Source organism: Serinus canaria, chromosome Z (assembly GCF_022539315.1).
Source record: "Serinus canaria isolate serCan28SL12 chromosome Z, serCan2020, whole genome shotgun sequence".
Classification (NCBI taxonomy): domain Eukaryota; kingdom Metazoa; phylum Chordata; class Aves; order Passeriformes; family Fringillidae; genus Serinus; species Serinus canaria.
The window spans coordinates 3,126,365-3,145,590 of NC_066343.1; the positions used below are offsets into that span (position 1 = coordinate 3,126,365).

Sequence of the window (19,226 nt, forward strand, 5' to 3'; positions counted from 1 at the left end):
TACTGATCTCAAGTACAGTGAATGCAGAGAAGATAGAAAGTGTACACTGACTATATCATGTCTAAACTGATTTTCTAATGTCTGCGACTCAGGGTTCATGTTTATCTGCATTCTGGACATGCTGTTGGCAGTCCAGAAATAAAACTGAGGGCAGAGATGTGTTATCGCAGAGAATAAACCACTCTGGAATATCCAGAGCATATACAGATTGTACTCAACATTCAATTATTAGCAAAAATTTACAATCTCTTCTAGCATTACTTACATTTACCATTTTAAATGCCGTTACTTAGAGAAGAACAAAATACCAAAAGACAAACAAAATGCATTTTACAGTCCAAAACCCATAATCAGCAAATATTATGTCAATCAGCTTATGGGCATTCTCGAAAAACAAAGAGAAAAAGAAGAAGATGAAAGGACTTTGATGAGTGAAAAATTGCTGATCACATCAGAATGGATCTCCTATGCAGGAAAAAATATTATTAGAAGGTCACCAGGGAAACTAGGTCACTTAAGTATTCCAGGCAGGTATATAGCGCATTTAGGACAGGGTAGAAGAGCAATAATATGATTAAGAAGGTCTAAGAAGCAGTGATAGATTAACTCATGTCAGACAATGAAAAGAAACTTGGACTTTATGTGGTAGGAAAGTTAAGTATTAAATGCAAAATAATCCATTTCATAACTATATTTTTAAAGAAACAAACAACAAAAACCTTAGTCCAAGTCATGAGAGACTGAAGGTATGCTAAAAAGATAATTCATTACTGACTGAACTAATCCACATAAACTCATGTACAGAAGAATTGCAGAACAAGCTGTTGAACACTATTCTGTGCTCTCTACATTGTCCATTGATTCACTGACATACATTAACAGAATGTGAGCTGGCAGAAAGGCAGATGAATGCAAGGAGATGAGAAGATGGGCTGAGCTCAAAATAGTCATGAAAATAAATGTTCTTTGGAATAAAAATAGTTACATGAAATAAACACAAAAGACACATCCTGAGAAAAACATGAAGATGTTTTTAAAAATAAGTATTAACTTATGATAACAGAAAGTTTATATAATCAGTACTGCTTGAAGAAAAGCAGGAACTTTCACAATGCTTGTTCTGCCTTTCCTGTATTCATTAGCTCATTAGGGAAACTACAGGTATTTTTATAGAAAGGTGATTACTACTAAGAAGCTCCCGTAGCTTCTGTGGATTTATATTGTATTATTTCTAATCCTTGTAATCCCTTATTACTACAGAATAAAATTTAAATTCCTTCAGTTTCAAAAAGGCAAAGACAGTGTCTCATACTGAAGAAAAAAATGGACTTTAAGTGGCACTGAGTTAGATTTTTATCCACATGAAGGCAGTGTGGAGACACTTCATACTGCTTTAGATTTTATGACTGGTTTTTCAATGTAGTTTCATGACAGTTTTTTTTACAAAGCTGTGATTACTAAATGTTTGCCTATTGCATTGTGAGTTTCATTTAAAAAGTATACATATTTAGTTTTAGACAGAAGGAAAAAAAACTCAAATTACTAATTTTCCTTAATCAGTCAATTGATAATCTTGTTTGCATGATGGCAAGTATTTTAAGCACATACCACAAAGCATATTCCTCTAATAAAAAAATCTGTCAGATTATACTTCACAATGGAAAGATGCCTTTGCATGGACTTTATCACTCTCAAAATGTGCAAGTAATTACATAAGGAATTCATACACAGGAATTCAAAAGGCTTATGAGGGACAAATAGTACACATGAAAAAAGATCAAACAAAAAAAAAAAAGAAACCCTAAATAGTTAAGGACAAAGTGGCAGAGGCTTTGAGAAACAGACCGAGATTTATAGACAAGGATCAACAGTGATAACACAGAAAGCAGCAGCACCAATGAGGTCTGAAGAAAGATCATTGTGTGAAGTAAAATAGCTATTACTGGGAAATGTAAGACATGAAATATCAAGGCAAAAGACATGATGGTAATATAAATATATATAGAACATAAAGGAAATAAAAAGTATAAGGTAGAAAGCCAGAACAGTGTAATGAAAATGAAAACTCTTTTTTTTTTCTCTAGGTAATAAAATTATTAAAGGAGGTCTGAAAGAGATGGACACATGAAACACTGTTAATTATATCTTTCTGTGACAGGAGGAAAGGAATATTTATTTTTCTGATCTTGGCTTCTTAATGAACTGGACATGAGAGCTGTATAGCCATTCTCGATCATCCTTAAAATGTAATTAGAAGTTTTATAAGTCAAATACCACATGTGTAGTATGGAAAATTGCTTCCTAAATTTTATAGAACATGTCACAGGTACTATAGAAGAAAATATGTAAAGAAGATACTATCTAAAACCCAGAGATAAACTATTAAAACATAATTTTTAATACTGAACTACTGAATTGCATATTTGACAAATACATTAAAGAAAACTAGAGGGACTTAAAAATACATCAGTTAAAAAGCCTGCTCCCTATGAGACCTATGAGACATAAGAGATACTTAGCTACCATAATGAGATCACAACAAGGATGGAAAGGAAAAAAATATTTTAGACTTTTAATGAACCAAATAATTGAATCAGGGAGTAAGTGAATTCCTAACTTTGCAGTCATCACTGAAATAATTGTTTAAAAACTTAATTCCTTAAAGCTACATTTTATGTGCCAGAGACATGGGGGAAAAAAGTTAATTCTTAAAGGTAAGAAATGGTCATCATAAAAGTATGAATGATTGAATCAAGAATACCCTGAGTTGGAAGGGACCACAAGCATCATCATAGTAAAACTCCTGGGCCTGCAAATGACACCCCAAGAGTCACACCATGTGCCTGAGAGTGTGGTCCAAACACTTGTTGAATTCTGGCAGGCCTGGGGCTGTAACCACTTCCCTGGGAAACCTGTTCCAGTGCACAACCACTCTCTGGGTGAAGAACCTGAATCTAACCTAAATCTTCCCTGACAGAGCTTCACAGCTTTGTTCACTAGGAGTTAGTTTACAGTGTCATATGCTGAAGACTTCTCCAGCCTGTTAAGAATACTGTGACATAAAACTGCTGTTAGTTATCAGTTAAGTAATGAATAGCAGCTAGTCCTAGTAAGAATCAAGCTGTTCAAAATAAAGTAAAAGTTTACATGAATTAAAATCAGCACCTTTACAGTCCTGACAAATCAATAGTAAAAGTATAAAGGGGCAACAGGTACAAAATAGAAAATGCAACTAATCTTCATTGTCAATAGAGAAGTGCAAGCAATAACTGTATTCTGAATATTAACCCTAAATATTTAAGATTTTTTTCACTGTCATTTTTGCAAAAAGAGTAGTGACAAAGATTGTTGACAGTTATTTCTTCATGCAAAAAATAACTGCAATGCTAAGGAAAGAAGAGATAGGAAAAGCTTCAGTAAGCATTAGGGGTACCAGAAATACTTTTTAAACAGCAAGACAAGAGTCATCTGTGGCCTGGAAGAACTGTTTTTCTGGTTTGGTGTTCTGGGAAACTCAGAATGAAACCAAGTATCCAGTCTGCTGTCAAATTTTAGATGTCTGCATCTATGCGGTTTTGGTTTTTGAGGGATACTTATGTTTCATAGCAGTGGTGAGCTCAAAGCATTGCTTCTATTGATCTAAGTTGCAGTGACAAAAACTCAGCACTAATGAGTTTTCTTGTACACATCTTAATTTACAGGTGTTAAATATGAAAGAGTATCTGAAATACCTCAATGAGTACAGGGTGACTTGACCACAATTCAGTTCTCTAAAAAGGTATTTTAGCCATCTTTTTTTTAATCTTTTTTCTTGAATGCATGCATTCTACTCTCAAACTGTAGAAAAACCGAATAAAAGTATTCTACAAAACTACCTATATTTGCTAGGAAGCATCAACAGATTTTTTTGTGCAATATCTGTTTCGTTAATTACATGAGAGAGAAATAGTCAAAAGTCATCTCTCAGATACAGAAGGGACCAAAATAAAGAGTGGGACACCGAAAAAAGTTTCATGAACAGCAAATCGTGGCTTTTCTACATTTCTGAATTCTACACTGAGCGCCTGCGGTACAAGATGATTATTATTTTGATCTCTTTATATTGCTTTGTAACTGAAAAAAAAACCCCAACCTTTGCCTCTTGTAACAAAAACGTTGTACCAACTTAATCAGAGGGGCAGGAACGCCTTCCCTTCATTCACAGGGCAGAAGGCCCTTCCCTAAAATATGTGGCTTGATTATCTGGCTGTAGCACTACCTTCTCACCTGCCCTACGAGGGCCATGCATCATGTGGCTCTGAAACTTTAACATTTCTCCGAGATACTGAGAAAACGGTTCTGAGAGTCAGAAATCCCTGATGCCTTTCCTGATTCTTACAGCCAGTCTGTTCCAGAGCTAACACACTTCAGCTTGCACTCAGACCGACACACCCCCCTGCCAGACCGCCTCCCAGAATTTTAGTTCCGCCGAGCACCGGCCACGGTGATTTCCAGGCTCCGGGAGAGCGTCAGCGCGTTTCCCAGTTCGCCCTCCGCCCCCAGCCTGCCCCCGCCTCCCTGCTCCTTGAGGGACCCCCTCCTCTCCGCCTGACGGAGACCGCCCCTTCCCGCTCCTCGCGGAAGCCGGGCCTGGAGCGCCACGCCGCCGGGACCGCCCCAGACGGATCCCGGCGCCGCCTTCCCGCTGCAGGTGCCAGCGCCCACCAGCGCCTCGGAACCCCTGGGCAGCTCGGGGGCGGCGCAGCGCCCTGCCGTGCCGCACAGGAGAGAAGGCGGCCGCGGGGAAGCGGCCGCAGCGGAGCCCAGCCCTGTCCCGCTCGCCGCCAAGGCCCGGTCGCACGGTAAGCCGAGGGGAAGGGCAGCCCCAGCGGGGCCACTTACCCGGCCGGGATCCCCTTGCGGCTCCGCGCCAGCGGCCCCGGCGACCGTGGAGCGTTAGTAACAACGTCCCGGAACGGCCGCTCCGCCACATCCGGGGGCGGGGCGTGGGAAGGCGGGAACTTGCCGGGCTACGGCGCTGGCGGGCACCGAGACAGACCGGAGCGGACCGAACCTAGCCAAGCCGAACCGAGCCGAGGCAGCGTCAGCACCGGTAGAGCGCCCGCTCCCGAGTCTCCTGTACGTGAGTGCTGGAGGGCTCCCCGCCGCAGCCAGGGCCCCTCGCTCGTCACCTCCTGACCGGAACCGCCGCCAGCCTGCCGCCCCTCGGCGGCGTGTCCTGAGACGGGGACGGCGGGGTTCCTTCCCCGCGCGGGGCCATCGGAGGCTGCCCCGCACTGCCGACAGCAGAGCAGGGGTTCGAAGGACTGAACCTCCGGGCATTTGGGTGTAGAACCAAAATGCCAGACCTGGCGGGCTCGGCCCACTGCAGGCTGCAGTTTGGGGTTCTCAGGCTACTCCGTAACAGCCTGTCCGGTGTCTTTGCTGTGGCAGGCAGTGAGAGCTTAAAATGGGGTGTACCAGCATTCATTCCTTTGGGTGTGTTTTCCTATTTTATTGGAAAAGAAGTAGCAAACACTAGTCAGGCCTTGCAAGCGACTTCCTGTGGTATGTATTTTGTATGTTAATGTTTTCTTTTCATTCTTCTTTCAACAGATGGCAAGTTGCAGCCAGAGAAGGATAATACAAATAACCGGATTTAAAAAACAAGAGAAGAAGGCACTGCTCAAATGCCTGTGCAAGCTAAACTGTGTTTTTGTAGAGAGTAAGGTATTGTTCATTACAATACAGCTGAGAGAATTAGAGGTGGAAGTAAAAATGCAAGTCCTAAAAGAAAGGACTGTGCAATAGGTTAGTTATGTATAAATAGATGAAGAATTTTCAGTGATACAAAGTGTACTGTTTTGTTTTGTTAGAAATACAGAAATTGTACACATCTTGTAGCAAAAAAGCTGTGCAAGAGTGAAAAGGTCTTAGCTGCCTGTGCTGCTGGTGAGTAAAAGATTTGCTGTTTAATTTCATAGCATCACAGCATAAGTCTGGAAAGGACCCTTAAAAGGGTTTTAGTTATCTGTTTTCATTTTGTGAATGAACTATCTTACAAACCTTCATTTTTCTTGTTCCATTAACCTTGATTTTTAACATTGTATTATGTTTAAGTTATGATGAAGTGAAGTCTGCTTTTTGTTTTGATTTTTTTCCCTAAACGATATTCCTGCTGTTTTCCTTTGTTGGATCTGCATCTGTTCCCAAATGGAACACTTTGTTATACATTAGATAATGAAGTCATTATCAAATTATTTGGATGCTTAAAAGAGGGCAGAGGGAGTATGAACACCTGTAATCAGTGTGGATTTTTGATGATAAATTCACATGGAACATTCACTAGTAAAGGTCACTGTAAGTTCCTGTTTATGCAGCAAAAGAAAATTCCAGGCTCTTGCCTGGAATTCTGACAGAAGCTTCCATTCTGACAGAAGCTTATGGTCTTTCCTCTTTAACTAAGGTCTGGTGCTGAAATCCCATTCATTACCAACTAAAATGCTTTTAAAATGAAAATTCTGTATTTTAAGATTTCTTTGTCTGACTGATCACCTGTCAGAATTCTGTGATGAGGTTTGAGTGTCTTGTAGTTATGAGATATCACGATACCATTTTTAAGCATGATATTTATTTTCCCTGTATCACATTACTCTAAAGTGTTAGAGCAGTTGTTAGGAGGGATAATCTTAAATTAAGAGATAATAGACAAATGACTAAACATACATTTGGGTTTAAAGATATATGTAAATTCCTTGATTTCCATATATATATATATATATACACACACACATATATGTTTTTCTTTGTACTAAAATGAAATTCTGATTGCCATCTTACCAAAAATGAAATAGACCAAAAGTTTCTGAGAGGGGAAAAAGTATTAAAACACATCTAGGTTTCTGGCACAGCACTTCATTTTAGCAATTTTAAACCTTTGAGTTAATGTTTTCTTTCTTTTTGGAGTTTAAAATTTGAAGATGTTTTCTTGAACAGGGTGGAAATTATCCATGCAGTGTCCTCATGGTGATGCAAAGCTCTGTCATGCTTCGACGCATGCAAATCATCCCCAATACCATCTAATACCTCTTAATCCAGAAGAGGTGCTAATTCTGCATAGTCATTGCTCTTACTCATGACAGCAGGGACAGTGTATTCGCTCCTACTGTGTTGTTTTCCAGGTAGTGAAGGAAGATCATGTTTAAACACATTTAGAACTCCATAGAGTTCAGCAGAAATACTATCAAAGACACCACTTGTCATGTACTTCCTGCCTGACAGAAGTTTTAGGATGGAAACTTCACATGAAAGTGATTTGAACGTCCTGGTTGTGCACAGCATACCTTTTCCAGTCATAAATCCTGGTATAAAAACTGGTACCTATACTAGGTTTTGCAGAAGTGCCATCTGTGCTCCTGCACTGAGACATTTTGTCAGTCAACCCTGCTGTTCTGTGAAACCAATTAGGTTCACACAGTTCAAGTCAATTTCTCTTACAGTGTCTTCTGTAGGTAGTGTTTCAATACAGGAGCAGGGTACTAACCAGTGCTCTTGACCTGAACCTGTAAGAAGAGAGAGAGACAGAGAAAAGGGGAAGATCATTACATACTATATCAAAAGCATACATGTGGAAGATGAAAGAGGAGAGGCGGAGGAGGTGGAGCCAAGGGATGAGAGAAAAAGATGTGAAAAGAAGAAAGGGGAAAGAAAAAAGTCTAAAACTGTGTCCCCCGAATATTGATATTCACTACACTAGCAGTGCAAGTAATATTAAGAATATATGAGGAAGAGCTTACATGTTAAATGTCTAGTTCTTTAAAATCATAGGTAGTAAAATATTTCATTTTAGTACATTTGTAGAAGTGTCAAATGGTATTAAAAATAAAGGACTTATCAAGGTTCTGGGAAAGTCCTAAGAACGAAATCTAGGAAGCTGAGAAAATGTATTTGATATTTTTGAGGAGATAGACCAGTATTTTATCTAGGAAGGGTAATAAGACACTTAATCATTAAAAGAAAACAAAGCGATCATTTTCAGTGGCATTGCGAGATTTTTGATTCTGGAGTCTGAAGTGGAGGACTCTTGTAATAGGAAGAAGTTTTTTAAATTATACTTATAATTTCATCTTTTATTTGCACAAGAAATGTTTAAGTTAATTTTATATTAGTTCTACAGTTGATTGCCATTTGTCTCCACAAAAAATCTTTTGTGGTTGACAGTTCATTTTCTTTTTAGGAAAGTGGGTACTAACTAAGGAGTACATAATTAATAGTGCTGAAAGTAGCAGATGGCTTGATGAAACAACGTACGAATGGGGATATGAAATTGAAAGAGACACCCATTATTCACCTCAAATGCAATCTGCACCTAAAAGATGGCGTGAAGAACTGACAAACTCTAGTGCTCCAGGGGCCTTCCACAGATGGAAAGTTGTCCTCCTTGATAAGAGAGGTGATAAACGAATGGCATGTATTAGAAGGTAGGAGTTCTGTCCCAGTTAATTTGGTCCATAACAGCCTATCTAAACTCTGAATTATTTTCATTAATATATTTCCATACTTTTATAATGACTTTAAATCTGTAACATCACTGCTTTTCTTGCCTTCTTTTACTAGAGTGTTAAAAATATCATGCATATGTTTTTATCAAGTAAGCTGCTAACAGAAACTTCCTTCATGAGGCAAGATACACAAATTTACAGTTTTTACTTTGTGTGGGTGTTACATTCAAATAGTAGCAGGAACTGTATACTTTATTTTACCTGACTAGATGACCTGAGTCTGTCTCATGGATCTGAGCCCCCCTACTACTGACCTGATGAGTCTTTGTGTCCCATTTATGTAATAGGTTCTTCTAGTTCTGAAGATCTAATTTGTTCTAAACCAGATAATTCTGGTCTATTATAAATACAGATAGTTCAAAAAGTGAGTATAGAGAAGTAGAAAAGAAGTAGAAAAGGAAAGAAGGAAAAGGGGAAAGGAAGATAAGGAAAACCCAAGTGCTAGAAAGCTGAGAACATTCCATACTCTTCCTACACATTTGGATTCATTACTTTAAATTCTACACCTGAATTTAGGTCCTGTTTGCGTCTGGTACAGTAAAAGGAACATCTGACAGTTTCAGAGCTTTCCATTCATTCAGATACTGTCCAGCTTTCTACTGAGATCCCAGTTAGTTAGGACTGCTCAGGTTTGAGTGTGCCACAGATCCACAGTCAAGAAGGGAATTGCAGTGTGTTGGATCATAGTACAGGGCTGTATGCTATATCACAGAATGCCTGTGTGTCTGTATTTCATAAAGACAAAGTGAGGGGTAATTGAAGTTGTTATCTTCTGATTTTGCCAACTGAAATTATTTAACTATGCTATTTTTTGGCTGTGTAGGGGAATTTACTATGTCCTGTTACACTTGTGAAAAATGCTGCTTCTTTTTTCCATAAAAACTGCTTATGTAGATGTTCATGATAACCCCATTGAAATGATGTCTTGCACAATGCTGTCTGTTTCTATTTCTTGCAATAGAAACAACTTTTAATAGGAACAACATCAGTAAGACAGGTGAACAAGTTTTATGAAAGATGTGTTTTTACTGACTGTTTCCCATGCACTCAATTTTTTATCAGTCGTAAAACACTGACAGGTAGATATTTTTTGTCTTCAGGAAGTACTGCTTTCAGTCATAGATGACGTGATAGCTTTGGGGAAAGTCTGGGTTTTTTTCTAATATTTAACAACACTGTGCCTTTTATCCCCTTTCTATGCTCTTCCTGCCTTTAGTGCCTAGATGTTGGATGGGTAAGTGGGTAAGACCAGCACCCTTTTCTTTTTATATGTCTGGATTGTGAAAAATAAAACCTATATCCAGAATGGCATTAAATCTTATTTTTCCACCTTTTCTTTTGTCTGGCATTTTTTCTGAAAGATAAGAGCCCTTGCAGCTGAACAGGTCTGGAAATTGTACCTGTGGAAACTATTACATGTAATGGTGCCCCAAAGACAAGCAAATCTCTTTTCTGTATATGATACTTTTATGATACTGGACAACACTAATGCTGCAAATGTATATTTCTGTTACAAAAACATCATACTACATTTCAGAAAAGCAGTCTGCCATTTTTTGTTAACTGCTTAATTTATAGGAAAACTTAACCAAAATATCATTATTTTGGGATACATAATGCAATAATTTATAGCTGCTGTCATCAAATTTGATACTTGGAAAGGTACACAGGTGAAACTTTCAGATATATTGGAGGTGTACATTGATTTTAATAACTAGTGTTAAATTTTGAAGGGAAGAATGTTTTGTTAAGTGGGTACTTTAATTTTCCAAAGACTGTTAAGTGCCCTTTTATCTTTCTAATGAAGTTTGTTCTGTGAATAAGGCCATACAGTTGGCCTTATTCAGTTGCACTTGCATGCTTGTATTTTGTGAATGTTATTGTAGCTTTAGGCAGTGTTAATATGATATAGTAAATACATCTTTCTAAATATGTTTATTTAGAGTTCTTAAAGCTGGAAAGGCAACCATATGTTCATCTGAAACTGCAGAGCACAATATAACTCATGTATTCATCGGTGGTAAAATTTCTCCTTTACAAAATAAAAAGTGTCTCTCTGAAGCGCGACACTACCCTTTGCAATATATAGGACATTACCTTTTTCAAGTGAGTAAACTAATTTATTGATTACTGTAAATAATGCAGTGTTAATAATGGAGGGGAATATAATCAGCCAGAGTGCTTTGTGATTTGATTAAAGTTAAGACAACTTGCTGATTCTGGGACCATGTATTCAAAAGATAGGAAGGGTCATGAATATATACAAATACCTGAAGGGAGGATGCATAATAGACAGGCAGGCAGTTGTGGTGCCTAGTTAGAGAAAAATGAGTACAAATGGAAAGTCAAGAACCACCTGGGTTTTCTTGCTGTGAGGTTGATGGAACAATGTAGCAGGTTGTCTGAAGAGGCTGTAAAGTCTCCAGATGCCATATGGACATGGTCCTGTGCTAGTGCAGAATTCACTAGAACCAGAATTTTGTTTTACTATTTCCCTTAAGAGAGATGTCCTGTGTTTTATACTTGTTTGCTTACCAGATGCACTGCTCAGAAATGATTAGTATTTTGACTGTAACTATTTGAAGACTTCAGAATATTCATGTAGTTCTCAAACTCTGGGGTGGTTTAAATCAACTGCTAATTGAAACTACTGCCTTTGTAAGCAAGTAGGAGTTAAAACTGTGTTTGTTACCATTTGTAAATCCTTTTGTCTCTTCTGATCAAAGCATTTAGCTCTTTGTATTAAAGGTGTTACAGAAGAGTGAGAAAATTGGATGGTCTTAATGTTTACATCCTGAATACAGCACATCAGTGTGGGCTCTTACTCTAGTGCTTACTCTCTTAATGGAACTTGTTCAGGGAACTTGCTCTCATTTAAAACTTTCAGCTAAGAGGAACATTTTCATAGATGAATTAACGTAAAATTTTTATGGCTATGTCACCTTTTTATTGATCTCTATCAAAATCATGTGTTTCTTGCTATGCACCTTGAATTCCTCCGAGGTGAGATAACAACTTTCCATCTTAACGAGTCCATTAACTTGCACATATCTTTTTTTGCTTAGATTTCATTAAAGGAACTCACCTCAGAGACCAAGAGAACATTAGCTTTCTGTTTAAGTCAATCCAGAGAACTCAAGAAACTGCCAAGGTTCCTAGTCTCTTAAAAGAAAAAGAATAAAACATAGGCAATCAAATCACAGCTCTTGTCCAGATATATTAAGCTTTATCAAAGAATATTATGGACATGCTCTTTTCTCTTTGTCCCAGAAGTACTTGGTATATTATTCATTAGATTGTTCTAACTTCATAAATATATAGTCATGCTATCTGACTGCGACTTCTAGCAAATATAAATCTCATTCCTCCCCTAAACATTCATATATGTGTCTAGATGATGGATTTAGCAAAATAGCATTATATTCTTTCCAGGGTAACTGAAACTCCACTGATGTTCAGAGTATTTTTTGTGTGGTTTTTTTTTTTTTTTTTTAAACTAAGTCTTTGCTTCATGTTTATATTTCAGTATCTGTTCTTATCTCAACCTTGTAAGTCTACTGTTAAAAATACTGTGTGGGATTGTCATTGGTTATATGATGGTATAAGGTGTCAAATTTTTTATTCAGGGTATTAATAAACATGCATGATTTATTTTTTTTCTTTTGGAAGCTAGTCTCATAATTCAAATTCAAATTCAATTCAGTGACTTTAAAAGCTTTTTGGATGCATGCTGGAGTTTCTAATTTTTTGCCAAGATTGTACTATAAGTTGTTTGAATATAAGTGTTTTAATGAGCGTATGGAAACTAACGTGCATGAAGGGCCATAAGAAGTATAGACTAGTTAATGCATCAGAGTTCAATTATCCATGGCTCATCAAAAGCTATTTAGAACTCTGTTCTTGTAACCAAAAATACTTCATTCTCTTTTGAAATGTGGAAGAAGTTCTTGTTCTCAATATTTGTTTAGAGATATATCATGTATGTGCCAAATATGTTTGTTTTGAACAATACATTTAAAGAAAAATCTGAAAATAGGATGAGACATGTAACTTTTGAAAGTTTGTCTTGAAAACATCGAATAATAAGCTTCTTGCACCTTGTCATTGTATGCACTGTATTTTTTCTCTACTGCTCTGTCCCAGTCTTGATTCACCCATCAGATTGAAGTGTTTGAATTCTTAGGCAAGTTACAGCAGACCTTCCACACCTGCTCACAATAAGAAATGGCCAAGGGAATACTTCACTTGTATCTGCTTCATGATTCTTAACTCATCACACTGCAGGAGGGTTCTGGTTTCGTGGTTACCTGTTTATTTACCTTAAACCAACATGGTGTTTTATTCTTAACCTGTCTTTGATGAAAAGCATGCATTGAAACTCTTACTGAAATGTATGTTCTCAAACCATTAAGTAAATTTAAAATATTTTGTATGTTTTTTTTTTTTAAGCAAAAGTTATTTTGTGGTGTTACTGAGAGTCTTTTCAGAATTAGTTGGAAACCAATTTGAGAAATGCTTCTTCATTCCCTATGTTGAAGAAGTAGCTGAAAATGATAGGTGGACTCAGAGAATTAATTACTAGACAAACAGATAAAAATATCAAAGAAAAAACAAGACAGTAAAACCTATTACATTTTAAATTACTAATTTGTTTCATGTTTATAGGCAAGAACTGAAAAGATTTCAATGTAGTGGTCTATATGATATGAATAGACAAATTAAAAAAGAAATGCCTTATAAAATCTTCACTACATTTTTGACCAGATGAAAATGTGTGAGCTCTGGTTTTAGTTTTTGAAAAGGTTTTAGTTTTTTTTCTGAGAGAAAATCTGTTATGGAGTCCTTGTTTCAGCCACAGAGATTGTGACTTCACTCGAAGTCAGTTAGGAAAAATACATATGGGGAAGCTTAATTTGATAATCCCTGTGCTGTAGCTTCGTACAACATCAGTGGTTTATTTCCATACCAGCAGCTCTTTATCTGACTCGTGATGTGAACCCTTACATAATTACATAAACATACAAAGGCACATACAGTTTGCAATAAAATATTTAGAAAGACCTGGCACATAAAAGTTGGCTAGACCATTAGCTTTGAAACAAAGTATTGCTTTTTTGCTCTGCAGAATGAAGTACAAAATCCCAAAGATACACAGATGAACCGTTTCCTGGCTGCACAAGAAACAGAGTCACAAGTCATGTCTAAAATGCAGCTTGCTGAAATGAAAAATGTTATTATAAAACACATGTATTTTACTGTGGTAAGTAACAGTTGATGCTTTGTTAGCATTATATATTTTATATACATACAATTTTATATTTTTATATTACACGACTTAAATTAAAAACCTCTATCTTTCATTATAGTGTTGAGCTAATAAGGTAGACACTTGACATATCTTTTACCAGGCCTTTTAACCTGCAATATTTAATAATCCTGTATTTACTACATCTACCATTAGTTAAAATAAAACTTAGTGATGGCAATTCATTGGCATGGGTGTGTAGAAGACATGGTGTACTACATAAAGCCTTGGTGTAATAGATTATATTGTTCAACAAAATATCTTTGAGTTACAGTCTTTCTGTGATTTTCCTGTTATCTAGCTAATTTATGCTAAGACATTTGCCACAACAATTATATTGTAGAGATAGTGTTTTGTTGACTCACATGAATGTTTTTTATTACAAGTCAAAAGTAGAGCTAATGTACTCCTTTGGTTTTCTGTTGTCACAGATCTAATCCTGATAAAGTTGCTACATTAGTAGTAAACAGCTCTGTTTCAAGTCAGGAGAAAGCAACTAAATGCCTTGAGTTAGGATATATTATCTCTGTAAGTTACAGCGATACAGATGATGGTGTCTAAGTATATTTGTAGGAGCTTGTTTACATGAAACACTAAGTTTTACTAGTGGAAGAATTAAAAATTTTAAGTTCTCAAAAGGTACACACAATGTTTGAACACAAGATTACAAATAGAAGACTCATGCTGGTTAAATCTGTGCATCATCATGTGCTACATCTTTATCAGTGGCATTTAATCAAGGCTATATCCCCATTTTAAAAATACATATATAAATATATAGCCCATTTAAAAAATATATTTGTACTTAACTTCTCATGTATTTTACATACAGCAAGTACTCTGTTCAAACTATGATGTAGCAAGGTGCAGATGGATTAACCCTTCAAAGACAGTCTATCCTAAGGATATTTTAGTACCATGTTTTAGTAACATTGTAATACTATGCAATAACTAAATATGGCTATAATAGTAATACACTTTTGCACCTATGACCATCTTTTTGCATACAAGAGGAATCCAAAGTTGGCATTTTGCCACAGAAAAACTGAAAACTTTCAGTTTTTTAATGTCCAGTCTAGGAACACTGTCCTTACAGAGCAACCACATAACAAAGAGACAATAGCAGGGGAAAATGGGAAGAAAAATTTGGCTATATTTTATACCTTATATGTCATTGATCCCCTATTTCATAATTTAACCTTCCAAATGAAAAATCAAAATAGACAAATCTAAACGTTAGATTGTGCTTGAACTACATTTAACAGAAGTTGTCATTTGGGAAGTTTCATGCACTATTTATTGAATATGTTGACTGGTATCCAGTATGCAGGTTGACATTATCCTGTTTTACAGACTATTAAGCACAGACTTATGCAAACAGACCAGCTGAACAAATGCAATCCAGAGGTAAGAATTATTAAAAAACAGGGCATGTTATGCATATAGAATTTTATTTTGAAGTTAGCTAATTTTGCAATTAAAGTATGTTTGTCTGTCAAAAAGCAGTTTTAGATTTTGGCTATCCAAAACTCTGATAAAGTCATTGTTGCATTAAAGGGCATCATTTTATCTTGAATGTTGTTTGTCCCTGTGATACTTTTAGTACTGTCCCTGTTTTTACAAAGAAACTGCTTAATCCTGCTAGCTAGGAGAACCTTACCTATTAATGTTAGGAAATCAAAACCAAAGATGTTCTTATGTAATTTAAAACATAAATTACTAAAGCACTGTATTTATGCAGTAAGATAAAAAGAGAGTGTACACACTTTTTAGCACTGCTTTTTCTAATACAGACAGATTTTATCTAGATGTTATCTCACTGTAAAAAGAAACATTTCAGCACATGCCTGATACTTCATCATGTAAGTTTCCAAAGTCAGCTGAAGCACAGATTGCAAGTAGAATACTTTATGTTTTCCAGTCCTGTTTTCATAGTCACTTTAACTTAATTCCTTTTTTTGTACTATTCAATTTGTCTTTTTTATTTCCATTAAGCCAAATAAATGCCCTAAAACAGGTCAGCAATATATTTTATTAAGGTTTTGTTATAAATACCTGAAGTAAATTAATACTTTTAAAATTTTGCCTTGTCTGTCCATAATACTATAAGCAATGTTGGAACATTGCCTCTAGTACTCAAAAAGCATATTATACAGTGGCCATGAGCTACTAGTAGTGCATTTAATATGGTAACTTGTGTTGCTTTAAAGTTAAAAAGGGAAACACTTAAAGTATGTGTAAGTTTCCTGTATTTTTTGATAACTGAAGATCTGGTATCTTCATGAGCCATACTACATAAATAGTTACTTGAAATCAGTCTTTTTCTGATTTCTTGCTATTGATGATAAGGAAGGAAGAAGAAAAAATTTATTTTTAAAGCATGAGGAATAAAATACTTTTGTCATGGTCCAACACCATCACTGTTCTGTCAAGTGCCATGTGTGTTTCTGTTCCTGAAGAGGTTTGCATTGAAATTTACTCATAGTGTGTAGTTTATTGAATTAATGGGATAAAAAAATTACCCATCTTAACACTTCTAAGCTGAAATTGTTATTTGGTACTCTTAAGAATAATACAATTTTTTGCTTGGAAGTTTTAAGCCTAATTGTAATACTTCTCTTACTATTCTGTCACTTTTATTGCTTTATGCTATATCCATTGCTAGCCTTTTTATAATATGTGTCTTCTGTAGTAAGTATATTTATGACTTTTAGAAGCAGCTCCAGTAAACATTTCCAACAATACTAATGAAGTAAAATCAAACCTACAAACTAAATGAACGTGTTAGATCATTTAGTATTGTCATCTTAGTTTACATCTGCTAGGAAGGCTTAGCATAGTTAAGTGTTCTTTTCCATCATCATCCCAAAATATTTCTTTCTCTTTTGTCAGCTTTTCTTCCACACCATGCAGTGTAAAAGATGTATTGTGTGGACCTTCATATTTCATTGTTTCTGCTCAAAGTGCTAATGATTGTACCAGCAGTGCTTCACAAGAAACTGCTGATTCCTAATCAGAGTGCAAGCCAGTGAAGCTTGGACAGCTTATTGAGTATTAAGTCTCTTTAATAATAGGTGTCTCCTGATACTGACAAAAGTTTATTGTGTGATGAACCAGTCTCTAGTTTCTATTTGACTTGAATGCTATGCAAAAGGTACCACAGTCTTCCCAAAACATCTTTATTTTGGTGTATTTCAAAATAATAATATTATTCAAAATAATGCATCAATGTTACTGTTTATTCTAGTACAGAATTTTCAATAAATAAAAGTTTCAGTCACAATATATAAAGCTGATTTGTGGTGTGATCAGCAGGTGAAGGTCAGTGGTACCATGCTTGTACACAACCAATATACAGTCTTACATCTTAAATCCAGGTGGCAGAGAAGTTCTTCTTTGACTGTCATTAAACAGTTTACAATTGCTCTTTAGATGTGCTGTTTGCATCTAATTAATATTACCAAAGTATGAATGCAACCATTATTTCCAAAGGAAATTTTAGTTGAGATTCTAATAGTTCATATATGAATCAGAAGATTGAAATGAATGTGAGTTGCAAACACCAGATGCACAAAGACTTGATTAAAAGAAAATTGTCTACATGAGCAGCTTTATTTATTGTTAATGTAACAATGGTATACATTAGGAATGTGAGATATGAGACATTTGCAAAACACTCAATATTTAATGCTTAGGTGGAGTTCATTCACTGAGATTTTAGCTGTGATTTAACCATGACTATAATTTCTTTTTGATTTTTTTTTATGTTTGAACAGAGCTCCTAATGTTTTTTATCCTATTATTGGAACATTTTTGGAAACTATCTAATAGAAGTATATTCTTTAGACTTTAAATTCACAACTGGACTCAAAATCTCTGTCAATTTGAAATATAAACTAATATTAAAAGAATTGGTAAGATATTTAGATTGTATAATAGGAACATTTCTCACTACAAAGGGTTGTCCAGCTCTGGAAAAGGCATTCCAGGGCAGTAATGGAGTCATCATCCCTGGTGGGATTTAGAGGATGGGTACAAGTGGCACTTAGTGACATGGTTTAGTGGTGGGTTTGGTAGTGCTGTTGATGGTTGGGCTTAAAGCTCTTATAACAATTCTATCTGAACTATTCTATCAATGCACACTAAAAGACAGGATTTTTGGCAGAGATCATAAAGTCTACAAGTTAACAGAGACTAAAGCAACAATAAATTTATGTAACTGTTTAATTCCCAGCAGTCCAGTCAGTCTGAGCCTGCTTCTCTCAGCTCTGCCTCCTTATCCCAAAATTAGGAGAAATTTGAATTTACCAGAGCCTCAGGCTGTGTAATCAAACAAAAAAGCTTAGTTACCTGGCAGAAGAAAGCCATGCTTCATTCAGCAATGCAATTGCAACTGGCTTGTGCATCAGCTTTTGCTTGAATCTGAACTAGAGGAAAGATGTAAATAACAATGTGCCTGAGACCATTACTAGCTCTAGACCACTACTAGACCATTAGTGTCATTAATTTGTGATCTTTGGAAAGCTGAAAGTGCAAATAGTAACAGGGAAATTGCAGAGCAAATTCAGCATCTCATGGAAGCTATTGCATCTGTCTGGGTTCTCTGAAAGCTGTAAAGTTAAGGGCTTTGCTGTCATGAGTGGCAGAGAATACGACAGAAGTCTGTGCCATTAAGATCTTCTTGACTGGAAGGACCCCTTGTGCTTGGAAATGAGAGTCCCTTTCCCCCTGCCCTGGCAGGGATGTAAAGTGGTATAGAAAAACCTCCATGTCTTCGTCACATCCTCTCTGGCTACTGCAAAAATAAATTCTATCCTTTGAGGAACTAGGATATATAATACCAACATTTTATTTAGGAATTTCCTGTGTTAGTTAACTTGGTTTGTTAAAGGGTTTCTTTAATTTAAGCTTTTTTTTTTTTCTTTTTTTTTTTTTAACAATGGTATCTCATTTCTAGGTTAAAAGTACTAACTGGTCCAGGAGCACTTGGTCTGTACTTCAAGGTTTAGTGGAAGAGGACTTACTTCATGATGTAGTTGCAGAACTTGCCTCAGGCCGAATGTACAGTGCACCTCCTGTGCAACTTCTTCATCCTCTTCTAGAATATGTCCTATTGGTGAGAGATGAAGACTAAAGTAATATTAAAAATAAAAGCAATAAATTGAAGTATTATGATCTTTGCTTCTGACATAGTGTTTTGTAATTTTTAGTGATCCATTCACCCTTTTTTTTGGTGCTCATTAATGTGCTTGTAAAAATAAGAAAGTATTTTAAAAAGGGTTTTTTCAAATTAGTATTTATTTGCAAGCCAAATGAATGTAATGCTCTAAATATTGCGAAAGGCTTGGCCACAAATATTTTTTGTTACTTTTAGAAACAGC

General features: G+C 36.1%; 2 protein-coding genes across 13 annotated transcripts in view; one reads left to right on the top strand and one right to left on the bottom strand.

Annotated features, from left to right (window-relative positions):
- KIAA0825 (KIAA0825 ortholog) overlaps positions 1-4,977 on the bottom strand; it is a 233,766-nt gene extending 228,789 nt beyond the window's left edge. For 6 of the 7 annotated variants that reach the window (XR_003945874.2, XR_007780379.1, XR_003945873.2 and 3 more), the window contains exon 1: positions 4,882-4,977. The gene's annotated coding sequence lies outside the window, so the exon portion shown is untranslated. The remainder of the gene's footprint in view (positions 1-4,881) is intronic. The other variant, XM_050986498.1, reaches the window with a different exon arrangement.
- SLF1 (SMC5-SMC6 complex localization factor 1) overlaps positions 4,698-19,226 on the top strand; it is a 34,590-nt gene continuing 20,061 nt past the window's right edge. The window contains exons 1-8 of one of the 6 annotated variants that reach the window (XM_030237304.2): positions 4,698-4,841; positions 5,596-5,709; positions 5,856-5,931; positions 8,216-8,459; positions 10,484-10,646; positions 13,666-13,800; positions 15,199-15,252; positions 18,803-18,961. In XM_030237304.2, the coding sequence (XP_030093164.1) occupies positions 5,596-5,709; positions 5,856-5,931; positions 8,216-8,459; positions 10,484-10,646; positions 13,666-13,800; positions 15,199-15,252; positions 18,803-18,961 (945 nt within the window). In that variant the 5' untranslated portion in view covers positions 4,698-4,841. Of the gene's footprint in view, positions 4,842-4,957; positions 5,119-5,595; positions 5,932-8,199; positions 8,460-10,483; positions 10,647-13,665; positions 13,801-15,198; positions 15,253-18,802; positions 18,962-19,226 lie in introns of those variants that run through there. The other 5 variants (XM_018920568.3, XM_050986502.1, XM_050986504.1 and 2 more) reach the window with 5 other exon arrangements.